The sequence below is a fragment of the Abrus precatorius genome, unplaced genomic scaffold (assembly GCF_003935025.1).
Source record: "Abrus precatorius isolate BTA unplaced genomic scaffold, Abrus_2018 Scaffold7, whole genome shotgun sequence".
In the NCBI taxonomy this organism is placed as follows: Eukaryota; Viridiplantae; Streptophyta; class Magnoliopsida; order Fabales; family Fabaceae; genus Abrus; species Abrus precatorius.
Window position 1 is genome coordinate 11,826,678 of NW_020874417.1, and position 23,639 is coordinate 11,850,316.

The 23,639-nt window shown below is 32.7% G+C and overlaps 2 protein-coding genes across 3 annotated transcripts; both read left to right on the top strand.

Moving 5' to 3' along the window:
• Nucleotides 1-168: 168 nt before the first annotated feature.
• Nucleotides 169-5,030, top strand: LOC113872150 (uncharacterized protein SYNPCC7002_A1590). 2 transcript variants are annotated; one of them, XM_027509463.1, is made up of 6 exons: nt 169-376; nt 501-691; nt 765-810; nt 1,420-1,502; nt 1,586-1,702; nt 4,553-5,030. In XM_027509463.1, the coding sequence occupies exons 1-6, from the start codon at nt 205-207 to the stop codon at nt 4,622-4,624; spliced, it is 681 nt and encodes a 226-aa protein (XP_027365264.1). In that variant the 5' UTR covers nt 169-204; the 3' UTR covers nt 4,625-5,030. The 2 variants fall into 2 exon arrangements, with proteins under 2 accessions (XP_027365264.1, XP_027365265.1); XM_027509464.1 differs by having other exon boundaries at nt 244-381; nt 4,553-4,981.
• Nucleotides 5,031-8,579: 3,549 nt separating this feature from the next.
• On the top strand, nt 8,580-10,821 carry LOC113872902 (transcription factor MYBC1-like). The gene has a single exon (XM_027510783.1). The coding sequence runs from the start codon at nt 9,007-9,009 to the stop codon at nt 9,895-9,897; it is 891 nt and encodes a 296-aa protein (XP_027366584.1). The 5' UTR covers nt 8,580-9,006; the 3' UTR covers nt 9,898-10,821.
• Nucleotides 10,822-23,639: the final 12,818 nt, after the last annotated feature.

A 23,639-nucleotide genomic window follows, 5' to 3' on the forward strand; every position in this document is an offset into this window, starting at 1 on the left:
ATAAACTAATTCTTTAAAAAAATTGTTAAACAGAATTAAATAATATTTCTTGAAAGTTTTTACCAGGAAAACGAGCGAGGAGTTATCACGTGACTCACGTCACGTGCGTCCGTGCGTCCGTGCGCGCGTAGTGTTGGCATATGTTTTGTGACCACATCTTCTTCACCGCAACACTATCCTTTTGGACTCAATAGACTTTGGTGAATGGCTTCTTCTTCATTGGTTCGTTCCATTCCCATTTCGTTTTCGTTTAACCAATGCACCCTTAAATCCCCACACCCTTCGCTTCGTGCTTCGGCAACTCCAACCCAGAAGGCTCGGTTCGTTGCTCGACGCAAGGAATCGGTTTCGGTTCGGCAACTCCAACTTCCCCTAAGTAATGTCAGAGAAACATTAATTAATGCAATTGTGTAATTTTTTAAAATTTTTAATTTTAATATGTTTACTTGAGTTTTAAAAATTGGTAATTTTGTTGGATTCATGATTTTGGAGCCGTGCAGTTGAGTATATGCGGTTACCGGCGAGTCAGTACTCTGTGTTGGACGCGGAGAGGATTGAGCGGGTAAACGACAACACGTTTAGGTGTTACGTGTATAGGTTCAAGTTCTTTTCCTTTGAGGTTTGTCCAGTTTTGTTGGTTAAGGTGGAGGAGCAACCTGATGGGTGTTGCATCAAGCTCTTGTCTTGCAAGGTGTGTCAACCTTGTGTTCTTGTGCTGAATTTACTTTCCTAGTTCTCATTTCTTGTTTTGATTTTCATCACAGCTCGAGGGCTCGCCGATGGTTGAGGCTCAAAACGACAAGTTCGATGGTGAGGATTGTTTTTGTTTCCTGCATTGATATTCGTTATCGATTTCTCTAACCTGTGCCCAAGGCACTCAATGAAAACCTATATATAGTTCGTTTTTATTGAAACTCATTGGATTTGATTATTAAAAGCTACAAATTTCTGGTTAATGTGTTAAGAATAAATAATACTAAATCTTCCTACAACATCTTTATGCTTACAACATGATGCAAGTATTGAATACATTTTATGTTGTCAAAGTTTTAAATATTTATTTTTATATAAAGCTTACTCATGAAGAATTTAGGGTTTACCTTGTTTATATGAACTTTCATCTACTTTGTTTCTTGAAAACTGTTGTTCTTTCTTGTCAACTTGTTTGCAAAACAAAGCAAAACAAAATTTCTTGAATAGTTACGCTGGTTCGAAAGGGAATATATGCTTATTCTGCATAGTACTGCTTTTTGTTGTAGCTTATTAGCTATTCATTGAAAGCAGTAAATGTGATGATTACGCAAACTATATGTCTACTTCCTTATTGAAAAATCAAAATAAAAATCTGTAGGGTATCATGCTGTTTGGTTTATGTTACTTTCAGGAATGCCTTTTCAATACTTTAATATGGTAATGCAGCTATTATGGTGAACCGGATATCATGTGATAGTAAAGCTGATAAGTCATTGGTGCAGCAACTCACATCCGATACTATAATTGAGGTGGTACTCTATTTCTGTTTTCTTGTTATCTTTATTTGTGGGATTTCATTTAAAAGTGTCTTTAATTGCTATGTGGAATCCAGGTAAGCATTGAAATTCCTTTTGCCTTCCAAGCAATACCAAAGCAAGCAATTGAATCGGCTGGTACTCAAGTCCTAGACCAGATACTCAGGATTATGCTTCCTCGTTTTATGTCCCAGGTTTGTTAAAGCTTATTATATTTTGCATGAATTTGGTTTTTAACATATGTTTTTCCTTTTTGGATAAAAGAAGAAATTCATTCAAAGAAAAAACTTTCAAAGAGATGCAAGGATAAGTTGTCCTCCTGAACATAGCAAAAAAAACACAAAACAGAGAAAAACCAGTGGTGCTAAACTTCCCTTTCCTTGACAGATAGAAACCAAACATGAAATGCCTAATCTTTATCCTAAATCAAATGTTGTACCACAGAAGCCTCCTTAAAAATATGATAGTTATGATTCAACCAAATGGACCAAGATGTAGCAGGTTGTACTTGTGCATTGGCACAAAAATGTTGCCTCTTAAACAAACCCATGCATATACAGTACAGCCCTTCTTATAGAAAGAAAGAGTAGAGGAAAAATAGGGTGCCGTAATGGTAAATCTCCCAAAAAAAAGGAAAAAATAAACTGCTAATTCAATAGTAGGCAATCCTAAGTACCCAATATGCACACTGTAAATGAAATTTACAATAAATGAAAGAAATAAAGTCAAATCAACATCATATATGATAGAGGATTCTAACACAAAAGAATTATAAACATAAGATCACAAATATCATAATTTGTGATCTAGTGTTTATAATGTAAATAGCTAAGGAAGGTACTAGTGAGGAGAATGGATTACATAATTTTTAGTCCAATAAAAATGGATAGATAGAGACTCAAAGGAACTTTAGAGGAAATTATATTAATAAACATCTAGTGATAAATAATATATTAGAGAATTTTGTTTTTGACCGAGTTTAATGACATTGTGTGATCTATATAACCAATCTCACTCCATGGGATAAGGCTTAATCGTTGTTATTACTGCTGTTGTACAAATATCCTAATTTGTAATTACCATAATTACATGATTTGATCAATCTATACAATGAATGTAGACACTATTTACATGATTTTTAACATGCTATATGTGGCTACATGCTGGTACATTTATTTATTCTAGATTCTTACTGGCCTAGGATGAATAACTGATGTATGAGATAGGAATTTACTATGGAAATAACAAGGAAATACTTGCAGAACAGTACACTCATTACAGGGCTAATATGCAGAAAGTATACAAAATAATAATGAAAGAAAAGTGGAAAACTAACTAAGAGAAGGAATCATTTTCTTCACTACCCAATTGAATGCCTACCTTCTCCTTGGCAACACCACGGATCCTATCCTAGGCTGAAGCAAAACCACCTATTTCACAGGTTTATTCCAGGAGGTATAGGAATTTAAATAAAATCTGTCATGTGGACAGTTTTGTATTCAGACTATAATGTGTAATCATAGGAGTAGGCAGTTATGTATTCAGGATGTGATGTGTGTGGATGACAGTTACAAGTTTAGGCAGTTACATATTGAAAATATATATTATTAGTTGCTTAGTTTGACATATTTTCCCTTAATTGGATATATATAAGCTAGAGTTTTGCTTAGAATATCAATTAGCATACTTTGTTGACAATATTTGAATGTATCTTGAGACTTGAACCCTATTTTGTTCAATTGCTCAAAATGTTATATTGTTACTTAAAGGGTCTTCTTTTGTTCAATGATGAATGCTTCTGTGCTTTTAAGTTTTCATGTTGTCAGTTGTTTTATTTCATGGAATGCATTGCAACTTTCTTGTCTGAGCTTTTGATAGGGGACATATTTCATAAATTTGGTTGAAAGTATCAGTTTGCACTTTCGTAGACTTGTCTAAAATTGCAATGTGCTTTTGGACTTGTTACATAGATACAACTAGAGGTACCAAATTATTAGTATGAAGCACGTTACAAAGCAGCTTGTATTTTAAGTTTGGGTTTTGGTTTGGTTCAACATGTGACTGGCCTAAACAGTCTGTGATGTGATCGGACAATAAATTTCATGGGGATTGTGCGATGGAAGGAGGGATCTTGTGCGATGGAAGGAGGGATCAAGCCAATCTGTTGCACTTGCAGATTGTTGTAAATCTCTCAGGCAATTAGCAGTTGAGTGTTCTTAGGTTAGGGTTTGAATATTTGAGTGGCTAATCATATTTTTCTTTGATTATTGCATATTTCTCTCTATTTTGCCTCATGGACAAAATATTCTTTGTTCTGTTGTATGCTGTACCATCTTTAATTTTTGTCTATTTATTTTCTCCCTGTTGTCTGTTGTGCACCTGGTTATAACAGCACGTATAAAATCTGAGTTTTTATTTCAATAATGCAGAATAAAGAAATAGATGGCAGGTAACAGATATTGCTTTCATAAGACCGTAGAATTCATTATTTGCAGCCCATCATATCATACATCCTTCTTTTTCTTTCCTAAGTGGACTTCCGCTATATTAAGACAACCTAAAGTTACTGAAAAAGAAAGCATGCCATTTTTTTTGTCTTTTTCCTGTATTTTTATATACATTTGAGGTTGAGATGTTTTGACCAGAATTACACATTTTACTTTGCTATCACTCCAACTGGTAATTCCTGGGGATACAGCTTGTCTTTGAGCGTGATTGTATTTGAATTTCCCTCTAATTAGTAAATAACATATTCTTTCCAATATCTATGACATATAAATCAACGGAAAATTGTATATGATGTCGGTGTTCTGAAGAAGTGTTTTCAACATTTCAAGAAACTTTTTAGGTCTACTTTTTATTGATTTCATTCCAGTCCTTAGGTTCTTTATAGGTTCAACTGAGATTGGCATGTTGACTGCAGTAGTGTTTACAGTTTACAGCTTATGGTTCAGTAATGAACTGCCTGCTGCATATATTTTGTTCACATTTTAGATAATGAACAATTCATAAATTTGATTGATTGATTTATTTATTTTGAGCAGCTTGTGAAAGATTATAAAGCCTGGGCCTCTGGAGATACCTCAAGGCAGCCTCTTGGAACAGGTGAAATTTGAAATAATGGGTAAAACCAATTGCTATTGGCGCTGGCCTAAAATTGCTGTATAGTTACTAGGTTCTAGAAATATCGCTTGTAGTGTGTGATTTAATGAATTCTTGGTTTGTTGAGTATACATTCTTTTTTTTTACAAGCTGGCCCGGGGGAAAGGGTGTTTAAGGAAATTATTGTTAGTAACGATATTCCAGTGATGATTGCAATATATAGGTAATGTTATCTCAATGTTGAAATTAAAATGTGGAGGTTTCAAGAATTCTGTACCAAGGTACTTCATTGTTTTTAGAGGAAGAAATTCAACAAAGTGCAAAAAGGGGCCACTTCGGCCTAAGAGACTTTTTGCTAGTTCAGGGTGCAGGCTTTTACATACAGCATTATTAGGCTTGAATGTAAGGTTTTGGTTCTTCCAAAAACTCGTGATTTTTTATTTGCTCTTCTTTTTATTTATTTATTTTTTTTCAAACAAAATCTCTTAAAAATATATTTTGGTTCCCATATGATCCCTCTATTTGTGATCTGTTAATTTTCTTTGTTATCGACCTATGTGGCATCATCTGATCTAACTAACTTATAATATGACATGAAGAACAAGTTTTGGAGAACTAAATTGAAAAAAAAAAAAAAAAACTAAAAAGGAAAGATTAAATGAAAACAAAATTGTAAATTTTATCATCTGGTTTTAAGGTGCATTGTTATTAGTTAGGCTTAAATATGCTTTGTCCTTGTAAATATAATTAAATTTGGCTTTAGTTTTTCAAAAGTTTTTTGGGTTAGTTTTGATCCTCATAAATTTTTAAACATTTGAAAATATCGTAACTTACTAATAATGTAGCTTGCATTTATATATGCTACATTACTTATTACTTCATCACAAAGTAGTAATAGGATGTATTTGTAAGAAAATTACAACCAACAAAAAAATTGAAAAATAAAATATAAATAATATTTATAAAAATTTAAAATATATTTAAATCTATTAATTACTATAACTGGGATTTTTTTTACTTTTTATTACATGTCGGTTTGTTTTTAATTTTACATAAGGACTAAACGTATATCAAGTTTTATACATTTTTGTCATCAAGTTCTCAAAGTTTAAGTACATGATTTTGGAAAAGTAAAAAAAATCAAATATCATCTAATTTGAGAATTTAATTGCAAGAATATAATAAATTAAAATCTAAATTTTGTTCTGTTTAATTGCCGGGTTCTTATTATGGAACATTGCAAGGGAAAAAAGTGATATTTGAATGTCTTCCCTTATTTTTCGAAAATATTTAAAGAATTTAGCTTTGGAACGTAAAATATTTGCATTTCACAAATTGCATCATGATCGGTTTATTTCTTTTGTCTATATACTATGCTCTTTGTTTTGATTTTCCATATTTTTCTTGTTAAATGCAAATGTTTTAGAATTTTGAAAAAAAAAATTATATTCTAGCATTTTTTTTTAATATTAAGTTTATGTAGTTCTTTACATCTCATTCATAACCAATGTGGTTCATCCTTTTCATAAACCATTAATTCTTTCATATCTAGTCAAAAATAAGAATTTTAAGCCTAAAAGTGCAGTAACAAAGTGCAACAAGAGACATAAAAAAGGAATAAAAACAAAATTTAAAAAATTGTCATAATAAGAGGAGCATAAAGAAAAAGAAACAAGAAAGAAAATAACAAAACGAAAGCAATGTCAACAAGAAAGCATCATTTGGATTGCATATTATATTTCCTTTGGGCTTTTATTGCCCATTGCCTTATTGCCCATTCACGACTTACTAATTTTTCTAGACTCTGATCTTGTTGCCTAATTTTCTTAGTTTTCTTTTAGATCTTATGCTCATTACCCAATTTTCTTAGGCCCTACAACTGAGTTTTTGTAGTTTTCCTTCACCTTATTCTCTTCGGCCCTATTAAAGTTAACTTTAATGGGCATTGGTTTTAACTTCATCTCACCATAATAACACTTCCCAAATTAATTCTAGTCACTGCTCTTTCCCTGCCACGAAACGTGAGTAACATATTTTCTGTACACTGTATGAATATTATTAAATTAAAGTAAAATTTTAAAATAATTAAAAGTATTATAGGATTATTTTTAAATTTGATGAATTTTAAAAAAAGTAAACATTGTAAATTAGTGATGAATATTATATTATATTATATTAAATAAAATGAATTCAGAGATAAAATTTTAAAATTAAAAAATAAACGATAAAATATCAAGAGTTATATTAAGATTAAATTTAAAATGAATATATAACGTAAGAAAAGTCATATGGCATGATGAGAAAGAACACTAACTTTTAAAAATCTCCCATTTTAAAATATCTTATAAAAATACTATTATTTAAGAATTAGGATTATCAAATTATATACTCCTTCCAATTTCAAATATAAATTGAAGTATAGTGATTTAAAATATAAGCAAATATTAATTGATTTTACATTATTTAATGAAATTATCTCTTAAATATTCTTATTTAATCTAATTTTTATTTTCAATTTATTTTTTTATTTTTAAAATATGAATTAATAATTTCATAAAACTTTCAAAACGAGAAAAAAATCTCCTTGATATTAGTTACCAAAATTTTCTTCTCTTTTATTAAGATGCTAAATGGCTTCTTAGTTTTTATAGCCTAACTTTTACATTTAGCATATAAGCTTCAATAGTCAACGAAAGACATTTAATGCTAACAAAAATGTCAAATCATCAATAAATTAGAAAATGTAATTGTTTTTTTTTTCTTTTCATAAAAACAAGAATATTAAATAAAATTAAGTAATTTTGTTTGAACTAAATGAAATTACTATAAGAGACAAAGTTGTCCTTCCAAAAATTTAACACAACTACTTTCATAAAACTAGAACTTGAGAATACATGTCAAACTTGAGATATGTTATATTATTTTAATTTTTTACAATAAAATGATTTTTTAAATTATAATAATACAAAGAATAACATTCCCACCCCTCTCTATGACACGAGGAGATGAATTTTGAATCTTAATTCTCTCATTTTCTCATTCTTCATACCTTTTTTTCTCCCACTTATTTACACCAATTAAAGGATAGTGTTAGGCAATGAGGCTCCAAAACTATTTGACAAATTGTCTTAAATGGGCAATTATGTTATAAAAGGCATAATAGCCACAAAGAGATACATCTGTCATCATAATAATGTTCTTCGAATTCAGACATGGGTGGGCTACCCTTCTTCTCAATTTTCAATTAGTGTATCAGTAAGCTTCCAAGCAAAAGTAACCCTTTCAAGGGACAATAATTGTGCACTCTATTTTTGCTAATAATAGCAACACACAAACCCCAATCTTTTCATGCATCCATTTTCTCTACTCTCTACCTTCGTTTTGTTTAGTCTTCAATATGTGATTCGGCTATCACTTCATTTCTCGAGCCAACATGCACTTGCCATGTGATTTGAATATCTCTGGCGCACACATGCATATATGAATGGGAATCTGAAACTGAAGCGAATAGGCATAATTGTACATTGACATTCAAATCAGATTTTTATCTTTAAAGAGAGAAGGGAAAGAAGCATCACACTTTATTCTCTCTTCCATCATTAAACAATAAATCCCCACAAAGTTGAGAATCCTTCTCCTACCAACCTGCATTCGCAACTTCCTTCACTGCGCGTCCCCTACACGCGCTGCCAAATCTCCTACCCCAATAAAGTATCACAATAATAATAATACACTCCTAATATTTCAAATTTATCAAAAACTTTAACCTAAATTAAATAAGAATAATTTTCTCAAATGAACAAATAAAACGGAGGAGAGATAGCAAACAAAACAACGGCATTATGGTAATTGCAGAATTTGGATAGATTAGGTGTCATCATTTGCGTGGGTCTAATGAGAGCGTGCAACGAAGTCGCAGTTTAGGTTTGTGGAACAAAAAATCTCGAGATCTTAGAAAAACACACAAACAGAGTCTTATTATAAGACCCACAAATCCCGGAAAAATTAAATTCCATAAAAATCACAGAAGATGAGAAAGATAAGCACCCACAACACAACAGTACACAGAATTAAAAGCTGAAAAGGAGAAAACAAGATCCACCTCGATCCTCTCTCCGCTTACAATTCAACAATTCAACCATTTCAATTCTCACCCTCTTCTCTTACTCACTCCATTCCTCAATCCAATTCTCAACACTAATATTTTTTCACACAATCGCATCCCCTTTTTTTTCTATAACCTTTTCTTTCATTGTCAAGATCATGTCTTCTTTTTGAAAAACCAGTTATTGATTTTACTATCCAAAAGCCTTTGTCTCTTTATTGAATCAGGAACAGACCAGAGAGAGAAAGAGAGAACAGTGATTTGGGTTTGTGTTGGTGGATTTGGACCAAAATGAGAGAAGAGGACTCAAATTGGTTCTCAAGATGGGAAGAGGAACTCCCTTCCCCAGAGGAACTCATGCCTTTGTCCCAAACCCTAATAAGCCCTGATCTTGCCGTAGCTTTTGACATAAGAAACACCTCACAGCAGCAACAACAACAACAACAGCTACTACAAGTTTCTCATCCACCACCTCCTTCGTCAGATCCTTTGCCTTCTCAAGGCAATCTCACCCAACCCAGTTCCGCGGAATTCACTGATTCCGCGGAATTGGGTTCGGGGAATGTGGGCGAGGAACCCGCCCGCACCCTGAAGAGGCCACGCCTGGTGTGGACCCCACAACTCCACAAGAGGTTTGTGGATGCTGTGGCCCACTTGGGGATCAAAAATGCTGTGCCTAAGACCATAATGCAGCTTATGAGCGTCGACGGATTGACTAGAGAAAATGTCGCCAGCCATTTGCAAAAATACCGCCTTTACTTGAAACGCATGCAGGGGTTGTCTGCTGGCGGTGGCGGAAACGGCGGAGCTGCCTCTGCCGATCCCGCCACCGACCATTTGTTTGCCAGCTCGCCCGTGCCGCCACATTTCTTGCATCCAGTGGCACGGGCCAGTTCTGAGCATTTCCTGCCGTTTGTGCCGGTTCCGGCTTTGCGGCACCACCTTCAACAGCAGCAGATGGCGGTGGCTAGCCACCCGCAGTATCACCGGCAGGTGGCGCATTTCGGTTCGCCCCCGAATGGACACTTTGAGCTTCCCTTTCTGTCAAGGCAGTCTCAAAATGTTCAGAGGATTGGGGCTCCGGTGCACAGTCCCGTGCCAGGTTACATGGAGGACATGGAATCAGCCAATGCTACTGGAGGGAGAAAGGTTCTTACTTTGTTTCCAAATGGAGATGATTGAATGTGGTTATTGTAATTGTTATGTGTGTTTGGAAACAAGTTAAGAAATGTGTGAACGTGGATCCATGAGAAAAGCTATGGCTAGTAGTGTTGAATTGAAGGTGGATCTATGACTATGTAAATGTGATTCCAAACATACTATATGTTTATTTGAACTTTGTAACTTTTTCTATATATCAACCTTGTCTTGTGAAATTAATATCTGATGGGGCATGAGTTTTGTTAGGGTCTAAGTGGGTAATTTTGTGTTACGGGTACAGATAATCTTGGTGGTATTAATTGGTCATGCTTAAGAGGCATAAACAAGTGTCTTGTATTAATGAGTACTTCGGATTAATTTTAGATTCTGCTCTGGTTGCCTTATAGACAACGGCAAATGTATCAGTAGTTACCTTGTTGTTAGAGAGTCTTTAGGGAGCAATGATGTCTGTACTCTGTGAATTTTGTGTGTAAATCGTTAGTTGTGTGGTTTCAAGGCTTCCTATATGTTGGTTTATCCCATAGGAGTCTGGGAATCAGCTTCATTTCAAGGTAATCTTCTAGAGCGTTACTGATTGAGGAGTTTTCTATTAGCTTTGGCTGGAACAAGTTTGTTATTTGGCATTGTGCTTATTGGATATCTAAGGAAGTATGTCAAAAGTTGGCACATTTTGTTGTGAACTCTTTGAGTAGATCCAGGAGCTTCTATGCAGAAGACCTGTCCCCTGAGTTTCATCTTTACTTTGTTGGGTTTCTTTTGTCTTGTTAGAAATCATGATTTCTCAATGTACGAATTACTGAGATTCCTAGTGAATCTTATTATTTGATGAGCAATTTTCTCGTCACTGGGATATTAGCTATACTCTGTTTCAGAAGCACAATGTATTATGTTCTAACCATTTGTGTTGAGTTTCTTTCTGGTATTCTGACTGGCATAGTAAGATGCATTGTTGTATACATGCTAACTGAGATTTAGTAAAGCACTGTTTTGATGAAAGAACATACTGTTTTAGCATTTAATTTAAACAAGATATCATGTTTATTGTAATTAAACTTTCAGCTTGATTGAATTAACATATGGAATTTTATCTGCTGTAACGAACCTTGCATTTTAGTTGCCTGCAAAGGCTAAAGATTTGACTCCTATCATTTATTTTATTTAGTTTAAGACCATCTTGCTGCTTGAGTTTTCCACCAGGTAGTGTCACCGCAATCTTCGAGTTACTCAAATAACATATTTATTGTATGTGAGACTTCTCATCCTCTCTGTCTCTGGTTCAATCTGAAGCTGTTTTGCTTCTTGAGTTCTCAGTCTAAATTTCCGGAGTTTTCTGTACCTGGCATTTTCCATTTCCTTCTTATGTTTTAATCCTCATATAGAAAATGGCTTCTGGCTTCAGCACTGCATGGTCATGTTAAATGAAAAGAATATAAACAATTTATTGTCTGCTCCATTGCATGACTTGCTTGAATTTTGATTCCTTTGTTGTCCATGGATAGATTAATTTTGATTAAGAATTATCTGGCTTTGCATGTTTGTTATGATTATCAAAAGCATTACGTATTCTCCACAGCACAACAGCATGCAGATTATACTTGACAGTAGACTAGTTGAGTTTAAGATTGTCATTCTAATGTTGCCATTTCTTCTAAACTATAATGATGGCTTTAGAATTGTCGAATGCTTACCTGTTTGCTTAGTATTTTGCCATTCTTAAACCAAACCTGATTCTGGCATGGGGCTGAAAACTTATTCCTGATGGAAGATGTAACAAATTTACTCAAGTGGGATGAAATGGAGGGAGTTTAAAGGCCAATATTTTCCTTCATGTTGCTTCCATCGTGGACATTTTTTCGCCTTTTCAAATGAGATGTATTCTCTGTGAAGCATAGTAGGCTCTTTTTGGTTGTTGATCGAATGGAAAATGGTAAGAAACTTGCTACGTGCACCAAGTTGGTTAATATTTACTTTGATTGCATTTCTTCATAAATTTTGGTCGAATAGTCGCTTTATTTATTTATTTGGGTTCTCAAAAGGTGGAAGACAAACTCCTAATTAAAAATCTGAATTCCTTACCTTACAGCAGCAAGTAACAGTAAAGTATACTGTGACTCCAACTGAACTTTGGGTGTGTTTGGGTAAATAGCGTAGTTAAATGCTTATTTAATATATGTTTATTACCTAAGGATTTTATGTTATTGGACCATAAAATTTTTTTAATAAGTTAAAATAATTGTTTCAATAAGTTATATTAAAAACCTTACCTAAATAAGTTAAATAAAGTTTAAGAGTTATAAATTATTTTTATAAACTCATAAGTTATTGATAAGTTTTTTCAAACACTTGTTTATAACAATAGATATTCAAATTTGGAATTACTGAAGTGTCTTCACTTAACCATGCAAAATACAATTCTAATAAAAATATGTAGTCAAGATTAATTTTATGCACATATTTTTAAAATATTCAATAATTTAAAATTAATTTAATTCAACTTTAAACTAAACCATGCAACTTTTCAAATACTAGTCGTCGAAAGAGACCAGCGATTCTGCAGTGCTCTGCTATGACATGACAAAAGAATAGTGCCATGGAAATTGTTGTCGGAACCATGGTAAGAAAAATGTTGTCGGTTCTGAGGATATAACGTGTGCCTTTCGTTTTTGGCGGGATTTTATGAACATGTAAGGCAATGATGATCGATTCACCTGGTCAGAAGCAAAGTACATTGCAATATTTGAGGACCATTTTGTAAGTACGCAAACACATTTGGTATGTCCTGTGTTTCGAATGAGATAGCATTTTCTTCTTATTTTTTCAAGTATAAAAGAAAAAAAATAAAGATTAGAAATATATTTGGTCATTTTAGTAACATGACAATGATATTGATGAGTGGAAACTTAAAAAATTAAAATTAATAGAACTATATAAATAATAGTGTACCAACAAAGTTTTGAACACTATCAGGGGGCTGTATTTCTCATTCATGTTCACAACGTTCAACACCTAACCGTATGTTTGGAGAGAAAAAAAAAAAACTTTATGAGAAGACCCCAAAAGCAACTATCGATTCCTGCAGTAAAAGCATGTTAAGTAAGTGTACATTAACTTTTTACATCAATTTTAGAATTGATTTAAAAATGACCAACACAAAATCTGATAGCTTTTTTACATGGGTTGAAGTTTATAACCAATTCTAGAACTCAGAAGTTTTGGCAAGGATATAACCTCCAAGCATTCAATGATGCCAGGGCAAATGTCACTAAAATAAAATTATGTAAATATTCTATTTAGTCTTTAAAATTGCTAATATTGAATACTTTAGTCTATAAAATTTTAAAATATTTTTATATTCAATAACATTTTTATTCGTCAATTTACTTTTTCTAACTATTTACGATTAAGAAATAATAACAAAATATTGAATTATAAATATAATTAATTATTAAAAAATAATAATAAAATGTTGAGATATTACATTAAATAACATGTAAAATTGATTGAATAACAAAGTAATGTCATATATATTGTGATATATGTTTTTTCTTCATTTTAGTTTTTCAAAATTTTAAAATCTCCATCTCTTTATCTTACTACTTCTCCATTCTTCCTTACCATCTTGAAAACTACCATTGCTAAAAGCTACTCTCATTGAGAGATTTTTTGTTTTGTTCTTGAGAGAGATATATGCCATTGATTACTTTTGAATTTTTTCTCCAATGTTGGTGATGGACAGCATGTGAATTTTGTAGTTGAAGAAAGTTATTGAAAGTAAAGTACCCTCTAAGTATGATTTAGTGGATAATAGGGATAAATATTTAGAAGGCAGTTGATGGAATTGTAAAAGGTTGTTGTCTAATTGTGTCGAGGATAAGTGGTTAGGGTAGAACTCAAGGATGGATTTGATGATATGATTACATGGATTGGAGGAAGTTTTGTAGTGTTAATGAGGTGAAAGGTTTTGGTTTAGAATCCTATGGAGACGAGGATGTTTGAAATGCATGATGTCTTGATTCAAATAAGTTGGATCATAGGATAGATGAGTCAATTCTTGAAAACTTCAGTGATGGAAATAATGTGATAGAAGTATGAGAGTTTGATGTTGAAAACCATTGTTGATTTTCAAGGAAAAAGAAGAAGAATGATTGGTAAATGAAATGTCTTAAGAATTTGAGAGACCATAATAAAGAAAAAGCATATATTATACCATATGAGATATTATTTTGTTTCATACAATCAATCATACATGTCACGACATTAAGTTACTGTTTCTTAATAATAGATGATTGAAAGGACTAAATTTATGGATGAAGATAAATATCAAGAACTATTGGAAGCATTTTAAGATCTCCCAAATTAAAATGTTTGACACTAATAATTTTAGAGACTCAATAGGAACTTTATTCCATCAACTACTATCACAGTATCACCTTTCGTGCCGAGGACCAGCATTGTGAGAACCAACCCTAAAACAACAACCCCAAAACTTGATTCTCTTGGAATATCCAATGACAGACTCTATGTTTATGATAATGGTTCTACACCTTTTAGTCTATATCTAAGAGGGTTAATGTAAGGTGACAAGATAATTTTTGTAATGAATACATTAACAAATGTCTCAAAAAATGAAGTCACGGTTGTGGTGGAGTTTGAAGGCGTCTCAACCCACATACACACCTCTTAACGAGGTATCATTAACATCAAAGTCTAAAATTATACATTTGAATCATTGTCCTTATTTCCTACACAACTTAGATTCATCATCACCATTATTGTTATGATAAACAAGATTTATGAGCGAATATAAAGAACACAATGAAAGGTAGAAAGAAAAAGTGACAATACGAATAGAAAATGTTACATAAGAAAAAATTGTGAGAGATTGAGTTTTTGAAATTATTTTTTGTAAAATAGAAAAAATAAAAAGAAAATTCTAGATAAGTTGTCAAAACAACTTACTTAAATTATATTTTCTAAATTAATTAGTTAAAAAATAATTTAAATATTTATTTTTATATTAATTATTTCAGAATCAATCCAATAAATTATCTTTAAATTAAAAAAATACCACTTTTTAATTTATATAATTTCTTTTATATTTAATTTAAAAGTTAATATACCAATGACTAATATTTTTTTTCTCGTGAGAAGAAATATAAACTTATTTTTAAATATATTATTTGTTCAATTAGTTTCATATTTATTTTTAAAAATTAATGTTAGTGAGATTTTAATTTATTATTTATATAAGTGAATATATTTAATTAGTATTTTATTTTTTAATTAAAATTTATATTTTTAGTTGATTATCTTCAACTCTAATATATAATATAAATATTTTAAATATAATATAAATTTATAATATAGAATTACTTTTTAATTATTTTAATGAATATATATATATATATATATATAAATCAAAAGAAATATATAAATAATAATGTGTCTTTGTATAATTTATTTTTGTAAGTTTCCCTCTTACACGAGGGAATTTTAATGCACTTAGGGTCAAATAAGCGTGTTAACGTATATTTCACTGAGAAAAGGAAGAAAATAATGAACAGAATGTACGTTTTCCTGCAGACGAATAAATTATGCTTTCAGAGCATTCTTCACGGTGAGGTGGGCCTACCAAGTCTTGCCACTTGGCACAAACTAACTTGGTGTGGCAATTCCTGGCTAAGGTTAAATGCATGTTTTTATCTAGAAAGCTCTAAACTTTTAGGATCCATTACCTTTAAAAATTATAAGTATATTTTTTTATTAAAAATTACGTTGTATTACTTTATAAATTTTTTAAAATGCTTATTATTTACATTTTTAATAAAAATAATAGACATTAATTATTAATTACCAAATTTTTATTTTTACAAATTTTTAAAATTTTAAATAATATTTTGAATATACTAATTCGTGAGCTTAATATTTAGAACTATAACTTGCACAAAATCATAAAGCATATAAAAAGCATTTGAGTTTGCATACTCTTGGAAGAAGAAAATAAATATGGAGACAAAGTTATGTAAATATCTTCTTCCGAATCATCATGAAAAAAAAATATTTTTTACATTCATTTGATCAAGTTATCAACCTTTAAAAGCCGCAATCGAAAAATTTATTCTAATGATAGTCATTTTAACAATAGAGACAAATGTCTTATCATAATTTATTCCATATTTCTATTTGTTATCCAAAGCAACTGACCGAACCTTAAGCAATTGAGAGAGTCATATGAATTCAGTTTCACAAAATGTACCCATATGTAGTCCATAGATTTAATATTAGGTGGACAAAAAATAATATCACATGTATAATTTGTAACACCCCAAATTTTTTGGTAACTTTGATCATTATTATTATTATTATTATTATTATTATGTGTGTGTATGTGTGTAAATGTAATTGAATATCGAAATTGGCACTTTGGTGCGTAATAAATGTTAAACGGTGATGTGTATAAATGCATATGAGTGCGGATAGATGTGTATATATGATTGGATTGAATTTTCTGATGCTGAAAACATGTTAAGGATGTAATACTGGGTTGCTCTCACTATAGCGAGAAGGCCTTGGGAGGAAGAACTGAAACTGTCGCCTTCTCACTGCAGCGAGAGACGTCTCGCTGCAGTGACAGAACGATAGTTTGGGCTGCATTTATGGGTGTAATCTCGTTGTAACGAGAAGGTCTCGCTGTAGCGAGATTCTGTAGAAACTATAGTGTAGTTTTCTCTGAGTTTTTCGCTGTAGTGGGAGAACGTGTCGCTCCAGCAAAAGGACCTCACTGCAGTGAGAATATCTCGCTGTAACGAGAGTGTCGCGATCAGAGGGGTGTTTGAAGAGTTAGGGTTCGAGGAATGGGTTATTTTTACGTTTTCCCTTCTCTCTTCTGCGACTCCCTCGATCCCAGACCCATTCTTATCGATTGAATCACCTCCAAGGCCGTTTGAGAGTTAGATTAAAGGTTGAAATCACGTTTGGGGCGTTTGAAGGTAAGTTTTAATTACTAGGGTTTTGATTTCTTGCCCCCATTCTCTGTTTTCTTGATTTTCTTGAATTTTCATGGAGTTTCTCCATGTATTTAGGTTGAGATCTGTGTGAGGAGCACATCTGAGGTTGAGTTCGAGTGTAGGTCTTCAATCCAAGGTAAGGGGAGACTCTACCCTATCTCAATGTGTTGCAATTCTTGTGTGTTTTGTTGATTAATGCAATGTGGCTGAGATAGGGAGTAGAAATTTTGTGTTTGATGGAAATTTGTGTGCAATGTGATGTATGCTGGAATAGTTAGGCCTCGTGGGGGTGATTGTGTGTGATGGGATGCCATTGATTGGTGAATTAATGATATTGTGAATAAATGAAGGCTATGTGCCGTATATTGTGGATAAAATGTGGGCTATGTGCCGTGTAATGTAAATAGAATATAGGTTGTGTGCCGTGTATAAGCATGAATATTGCGTATGTGAATGAAATGTATGTGAATGGGGCTTGTAGCACCGTTATAATGTGTTGTGAATGGTTCAGCGATACACTTAGGGTGTGGAAGATGAGGACGGTAGAAATACCTTGGGGAGGAGAGAGTGATAGTGACACTGACTGTGGAATGGGTGCACCACGGGCCACACACTCTCTTCCTGATTAAACCTCTTACCACTACCTTTGCTGAGCGACCCATAACTGCCAACGTGGTATCAATGAGGCCGGGATAATCGGCGACCATCCACAGTGAAAATCTGTGATCACAGTGTCACGATAAGCGTGGCGGTGCACCTTGAGCACGCGAGTGTGCATGATTGATTGGTGCTATGAGTGCATTGGTGTCAAGTTAAATTGAAATGTATGAAATGCTGTTTATTTTTACTTTGAGTAAAATAGAGGCAGGGTGAGACTCTATGCTTGTTGTGTTTTGAGTAGTGTAGAGTACTCACCCTTACATTCATTTTTCAGATAATCAAGACGATCAACACCAAACTCAGTGAAGGGACGAATAGACTACTATAGGACTTAGATTTTATTTTGAAAATATTGTAATTGAACTAGTCTTGTAGCAGTTATTTGATATTAATTTGTAACTCTTCTCTTATTTCAAAATATCTTATGAAAATTTGGTTATTCAAATTTGCAAAAATTATTATTTAATTGAATTGCTTGTAGAGTATCTCATCTTATTTTTCTCCACCATAAATCTTTAATAGTTTGTTAGTAACTTGTAAGAATAAATATGTTAGATAAAGTGGTAGTAAGAGAATTAGGTTAAAATCCATACCATTTTAGCGAATGGTGAATGCAATTGGATCGGTGTGGTGCTATAAACGACGAGTCAGGTAACAGTTTAGTGTTAAGAGGGAGAGGATCAAGTTATCATCTAACATAGACATGACCTAATTTAAAATGTTTCACAAGATGGGAGACTTCCTCCCATTGGGGAAGAAAGTGAGTGAGACAAGAAATGGAGAGTTAGAGGAAATATAAGGAAAAATTAATGATAAAAGAAAACCACATTCTTAGAAATGTGCAAGTGTTGGGTAATGGTATCAAAACACAAATCCTTTACGAGTATAAGCATAATCCATGAAGGCACATTAATAGATTAAGCACCTAGTTTATGCCGCTCTAGAGGTGGCAAGTGGACAAAACATATACAACCAAAGGCGTGAAAGTCATGATAAGTAGGTTGTATCTTATAGAGATGAAACAAATAAGAATCAAAGTCTAGAATTTGAGATGGAAGACGATTGATCAAGTATACAACAGTGGACAAAGCTTTAATCCAAAAGTGAGAAGGAACAAAGACATGTAGATAAGTAGGTTGTATCTTATAGAGATGAAACAAATAAGAATCAAAGTCTAGAATTTGAAATGGAAGACGATTGATCAAGTATACAACAATGGACAAAGCTTTAATCCAAAAGTGAGAAGGAACAAAGACATGTAGAAGTAGCATTTGGGTGACATCAAGTGCAAGTTCTTCCACATTGCAATGTCATTTTGATGAGTCATATATGAGTAATATTGTTGAGAAAATTAACCTCTTTTGCTTTAAGTATTCCTTAAAGTCATGAGAAATATATTCCCCACCAAAGTTAGTATGCAAAGTCTTAATACATGTGTGAAATTGATTATTAGTGTAGGCCAAATACTTCTTAAACTAAACAAAAATCTTAATTTAGAGAGTAGAGAAAATAAATTCACATAAATCGCCTATAGTCATCAATAAATTTGACAAAATATTAATACTTGGTATGAGATAAAATTGGTGAGATATCCAAATATCACTGGGAATATGAACAAAACAGTTATTAGCATAATGAGTTGTAGACAAAAAGGGAAGAATTTTGCTTTTAGCAAGTTTGCAAATTGTGTAATCAAATGAGAAATTAGAAAGGACAATTTTATTACCAAATAATTGACTTTTCAAAATATGAGACAAAATGACAATTAGGGTAACCTAAATTTTTTTGTCAATCTTTATACGAATTTGGAACACCATTACAAGCAAAAAGACAAAATATTAAGTAGAGAAACTTGAAAAGAAATTAGTTTCCCCACTTTACAGCAATTAATTCTAATTTACAACTTATAATTCTAATTCTTGATTCGCACTAGTTAATTTATTAAATATATACAATTAATTAATTAAGAATGAATTATATCCCTAATTGTTACAACATAAAATGAAAAACAATGGGTTCCTTTGTTAATGTAACACCTAGATTTAATTTTTCAAATAAATGAATTTTGCAAAATTGGAAATAAGAATATTTTCATTTAAATAGTTCTCAAATCATGGTTTGATAAAATATTTCAAATAGGGATAGATTATAATTTGTATCAATCCTTACTACAGGACTTTAACGAATACATCAAATTTTAAAAATAAATTCCTAAGTCCTATAGCAGTTTCATTCATTCTTCACTAAGTCTGGTGCTGATCGTCTTGTTCACCTGACAAATAAATATAAGAGTGAGTACTTTACACTATCCAACACACACAAACATAAAGTCTCACCTTGCAGATATTTCACATAATTTTTAATACATTTTACACAAGTAGAATCACAAGCAACAATGTCAAGCCACTCATTTCATTTTGAAACTGGTGCACTCACTGCACCAACTACAATAATCCATACACAAGTGCGTTCACTGCACTTACCACGTTCACTGTGGCATTGTAATCACAGATTCACACTATGGATGGTCATCGATTACCCCCGCATCACGGATACCACATGCGCGGTCACAAGTCGTTCGACAAAGGTAGTGGTCAGAGGTCTAGTCAAGAGGAGAGTGAATGGCCTGTGGTGCACCCACGCTCACTATTGGTGTCACCACCACTCTCTTCCCTAAGGTATTTCTATCGTCCCCATCTTCCACACCTTCAGTGTATTGTTGAACCATTTATAACATCATTACAACGACATTTAGCATGCCCTATTTACACACATTTCAATCACACACAATATTCATATTCACACACGGCACAAGTGCCCATATTCATTCGTGTTACATTCGACGCACAACATTTCCAGCTTACACACAACAATTTCAGCATAATCTACATCCATCAATGATAGATAAGCATACTCATTCATGTTCCACATCAATTCCTTATCCAAATCTATTTATAATAGGGTCCAACACCATCAAAATCATACCCAACATGCATTATCTATCGAAACACACCAGTTCACATATCCTATCTCAATCACATTACTAAAACATAGCAAGTAAATGTATTTTCAACAAATTGAGATAGGGTAGGGTCCCCCTTTACCTCGGATTGAAGACTCACACACAAATCAACGATGAAAAGGACTCTCCACACGAATTTCAGCCTGAATATACGGGTTCTCATGAGAATCAAGGGAAACCAAGAGAATAGAGAATGGGGATGAGAAACTAGAACCCTAACCATGAAAACTCACCTCTAAGCGTCTTCAACACGAATTCAACCTTCAATCTAGCTTACGAATAGCTTTGGAGGCAATTTAATCGGTGGAATAGGGTTTGGGATTGAGAAGATCGAAGAAATTTTGAAGGTAGGTATGAGAAATGAAACCCCCTAAACCTTAAACCCCTTAAATCCTTTTCTGGTCACGACACTCTCGCTACAACGAGACTGCATCCAGAAATGCACCCCAAACTGTCGCTCTCTCATTACAACGAGAAGGTGACAGTTTCACACCTTCCTCTCAGGGCCCTCTTGCTATAGCAAAAACACCCTACACCAAACACTTAGCCAAATTTGATAAAAAAATTTAGCCACAGTCCAACTTTCTCCATACACACACACACACACACACACACACACATATATATATATATATATATATATATATATATGTATGTATATATACTCTTATAATCCATATTTATCCATACACATTCATATGCATCATCATATACGTGAATCAAACATACAACCACATGAAAATACACATATACACTTATACTAACATATTAAAATTTTATTACAAAAAAATCTGGAATGTTACAATTAACAAGTTCCACCACATATTAAAATTAATAAACTTACCAAAATGGACCTTCTTGTTAATTCTTGATTTAATATTGAAATTAATTATCTAATGTGATTATTATTTTCATTCAAGATACAATAACATATTTAATTAGACAAACCCTACTGTCATGGTAATTTTATTTGATTAAATTTATTAAGAGTAATGGTCATTCTTCAAGAAATATGGCCTATTTTTGTGAATTTCAAGTTAAACTCAGATTTATAGTCACAAGATTCACCTTTCAATCCTTCCCTTAACTTCAAACATCACGTAAATAAGGGAGCCCTTTTCAAGAAACCTAGTATATTTTGTAATCTAAAATTTTAATCTAATACCAAGTTTCACCTTTCAATCCTTCTCTTAACATCAAACATCATGTCAATAAGGGACATGACAATATTGCAAGTACTAAGAGTGCCAAAAATTGAATTGAAACAATCAAAATTAGCCAAAAATCATAAACTATTCAAAACATCATGATCATTTTTCATTTGAGTTATTCTCAATCCCTAAAATAAGAAAACTACTCAATCATCTTTGGATTCCAAGTCCCGTGAATGAATCTAAACATGGTGGAAACACAATAACAAAAAATAATTGCAGTACAAAAGACGAAATATCTTAATCTCTACTCTTAGAAATGTGTCTCGGATATGCCTTCAAGAATCTCCAACAAAGGTCCTTGTTTTCGGTTTGATCTTTTTGAAAGTGTCTCGACGGCTTGCCAAAGTGAGGATCCCCTCTTTTATGTTTTACTAGGGTTTAAAAAGGCAGTGGTTTTAGAACTCCACTTGGCCTAACAGTTTTAAAGTAAAGCCAGTAAAGAGCCAATTAAATAGTAAGGAACGCAACTTGTGTTTCAAATCACAAACTAGTTGTCTTTTCCAATGATTTTTCTTGAACCAGAATGAAACATAGATAGTGTTCTTCAAAATGGGTAGGTTGTGATCTCTACAATGAAGCTTTTCTTCAAATTTGTACCACCAAAGTGGTCTGAGCTTTCCTTTCTTTGTTCTAGCATCATTATTTCTTCAAGATTCCCCTCCAAAATCAACTTTCCTATATATTAAACATACAGTAGTAATAACTTGAGCTAAAATGAATGAAATGCACGATAAAAACTAATCTAGATACATGATTATGTATGATTTAAATGCAAATGCAACTTATAAACTAATGTATAAATTGCACTTATTAACTACAATTAGTTGGCACTACTAATCTTAGCCTATGTATAAGAAAGACATAAGCTTTGATCTTGTAGGTTACTGTGAAGTTGATATTGGTAGAGACTGTTGAGGTAAAGCGCACAAGTGGTGGAGCCAATTTCTTGGTGAATCCTTAATCACTTAGTCAAGCAGAAAGCAAAACACAATAGCCTATCACCGTCAGAAGTTGGATATGTTTCCAGACCAAGTTGTTGCTCTCAAAGTTTGTGATCAACCATGAAATGGAAGATTTCTCTCTAAATCCAATTTTCTCTAACAACACAAGTGCAATAAACTTTTCAAGGAATTCAATCCAACATTGCGTTAAGTTTATTGAAACCAAACTTCAATTGGTTGATATCTTTGCTAAAGTTTTATAGTAGAATGTAGATTGCATTTCCTTTGAAACAAATTACATCTCTGTGTTCTTGATCGAATCTTATTTGTGTTATATGCTCTATGTTTGCTTCGTAGTGTTACTCTAAACCTTAAAATTCAGAACAAAAAATGTGATAAGTTGAGGAAGCAATGAAACTAATTTTAGATATCTTGGATTAGTTTTTATGATAAAGGAACAATGTATTATGAATGTTATTGCATGAGGAAACGTGGCAATTTATCTTACCGTTAGACTGAAAATGGTAACTTTCTCCTGAGCTTCACTAGCTTGAGGTCTGCAACATTGAATAAAGTGAGGATGGTGAAGGTAAAAAGTTTCCAAGTAGAAAGACAAGGTTTTAAGGCATATATGGATGGTTGGAATTTTGATGTGGTGATGGCGGCTTTCAGTTATAGTGGCTTTTGGTTAAGTCACTATGAAGAGAAAAGGCTGATATTTTCTACAATGGGTGAAGAGGGTGATATTCTGGATTTTATGAATAGAAAGAAGAGAGGTTGTGTCTGATTTTTTAATTTGAGTAAGTGGGTGATTACTTATGCTCAAGTGTAGTACTTTCACCCCGGGAGTCTTGCATGAAATGCCACCCAAACTGATTTGGTTTCTTTGATTTAACTGATCTGATTTGTTTTAAGTCAT

Bases quoted from the DNA above. Each gene is read 5' to 3' on its own strand.
- LOC113872902 (XM_027510783.1), top strand. From the start codon at position 9,007: ATGAGAGAAGAGGACTCAAATTGGTTCTCAAGATGGGAAGAGGAACTC.
- LOC113872150 (XM_027509463.1), top strand. From the start codon at position 205: ATGGCTTCTTCTTCATTGGTTCGTTCCATTCCCATTTCGTTTTCGTTT. The intron at 692-764 runs GTGTGTCAACCT...TTTTCATCACAG, and splicing joins TCAAGCTCTTGTCTTGCAAG to CTCGAGGGCTCGCCGATGGT. The intron at 811-1,419 runs GTGAGGATTGTT...ATGGTAATGCAG, and splicing joins TCAAAACGACAAGTTCGATG to CTATTATGGTGAACCGGATA.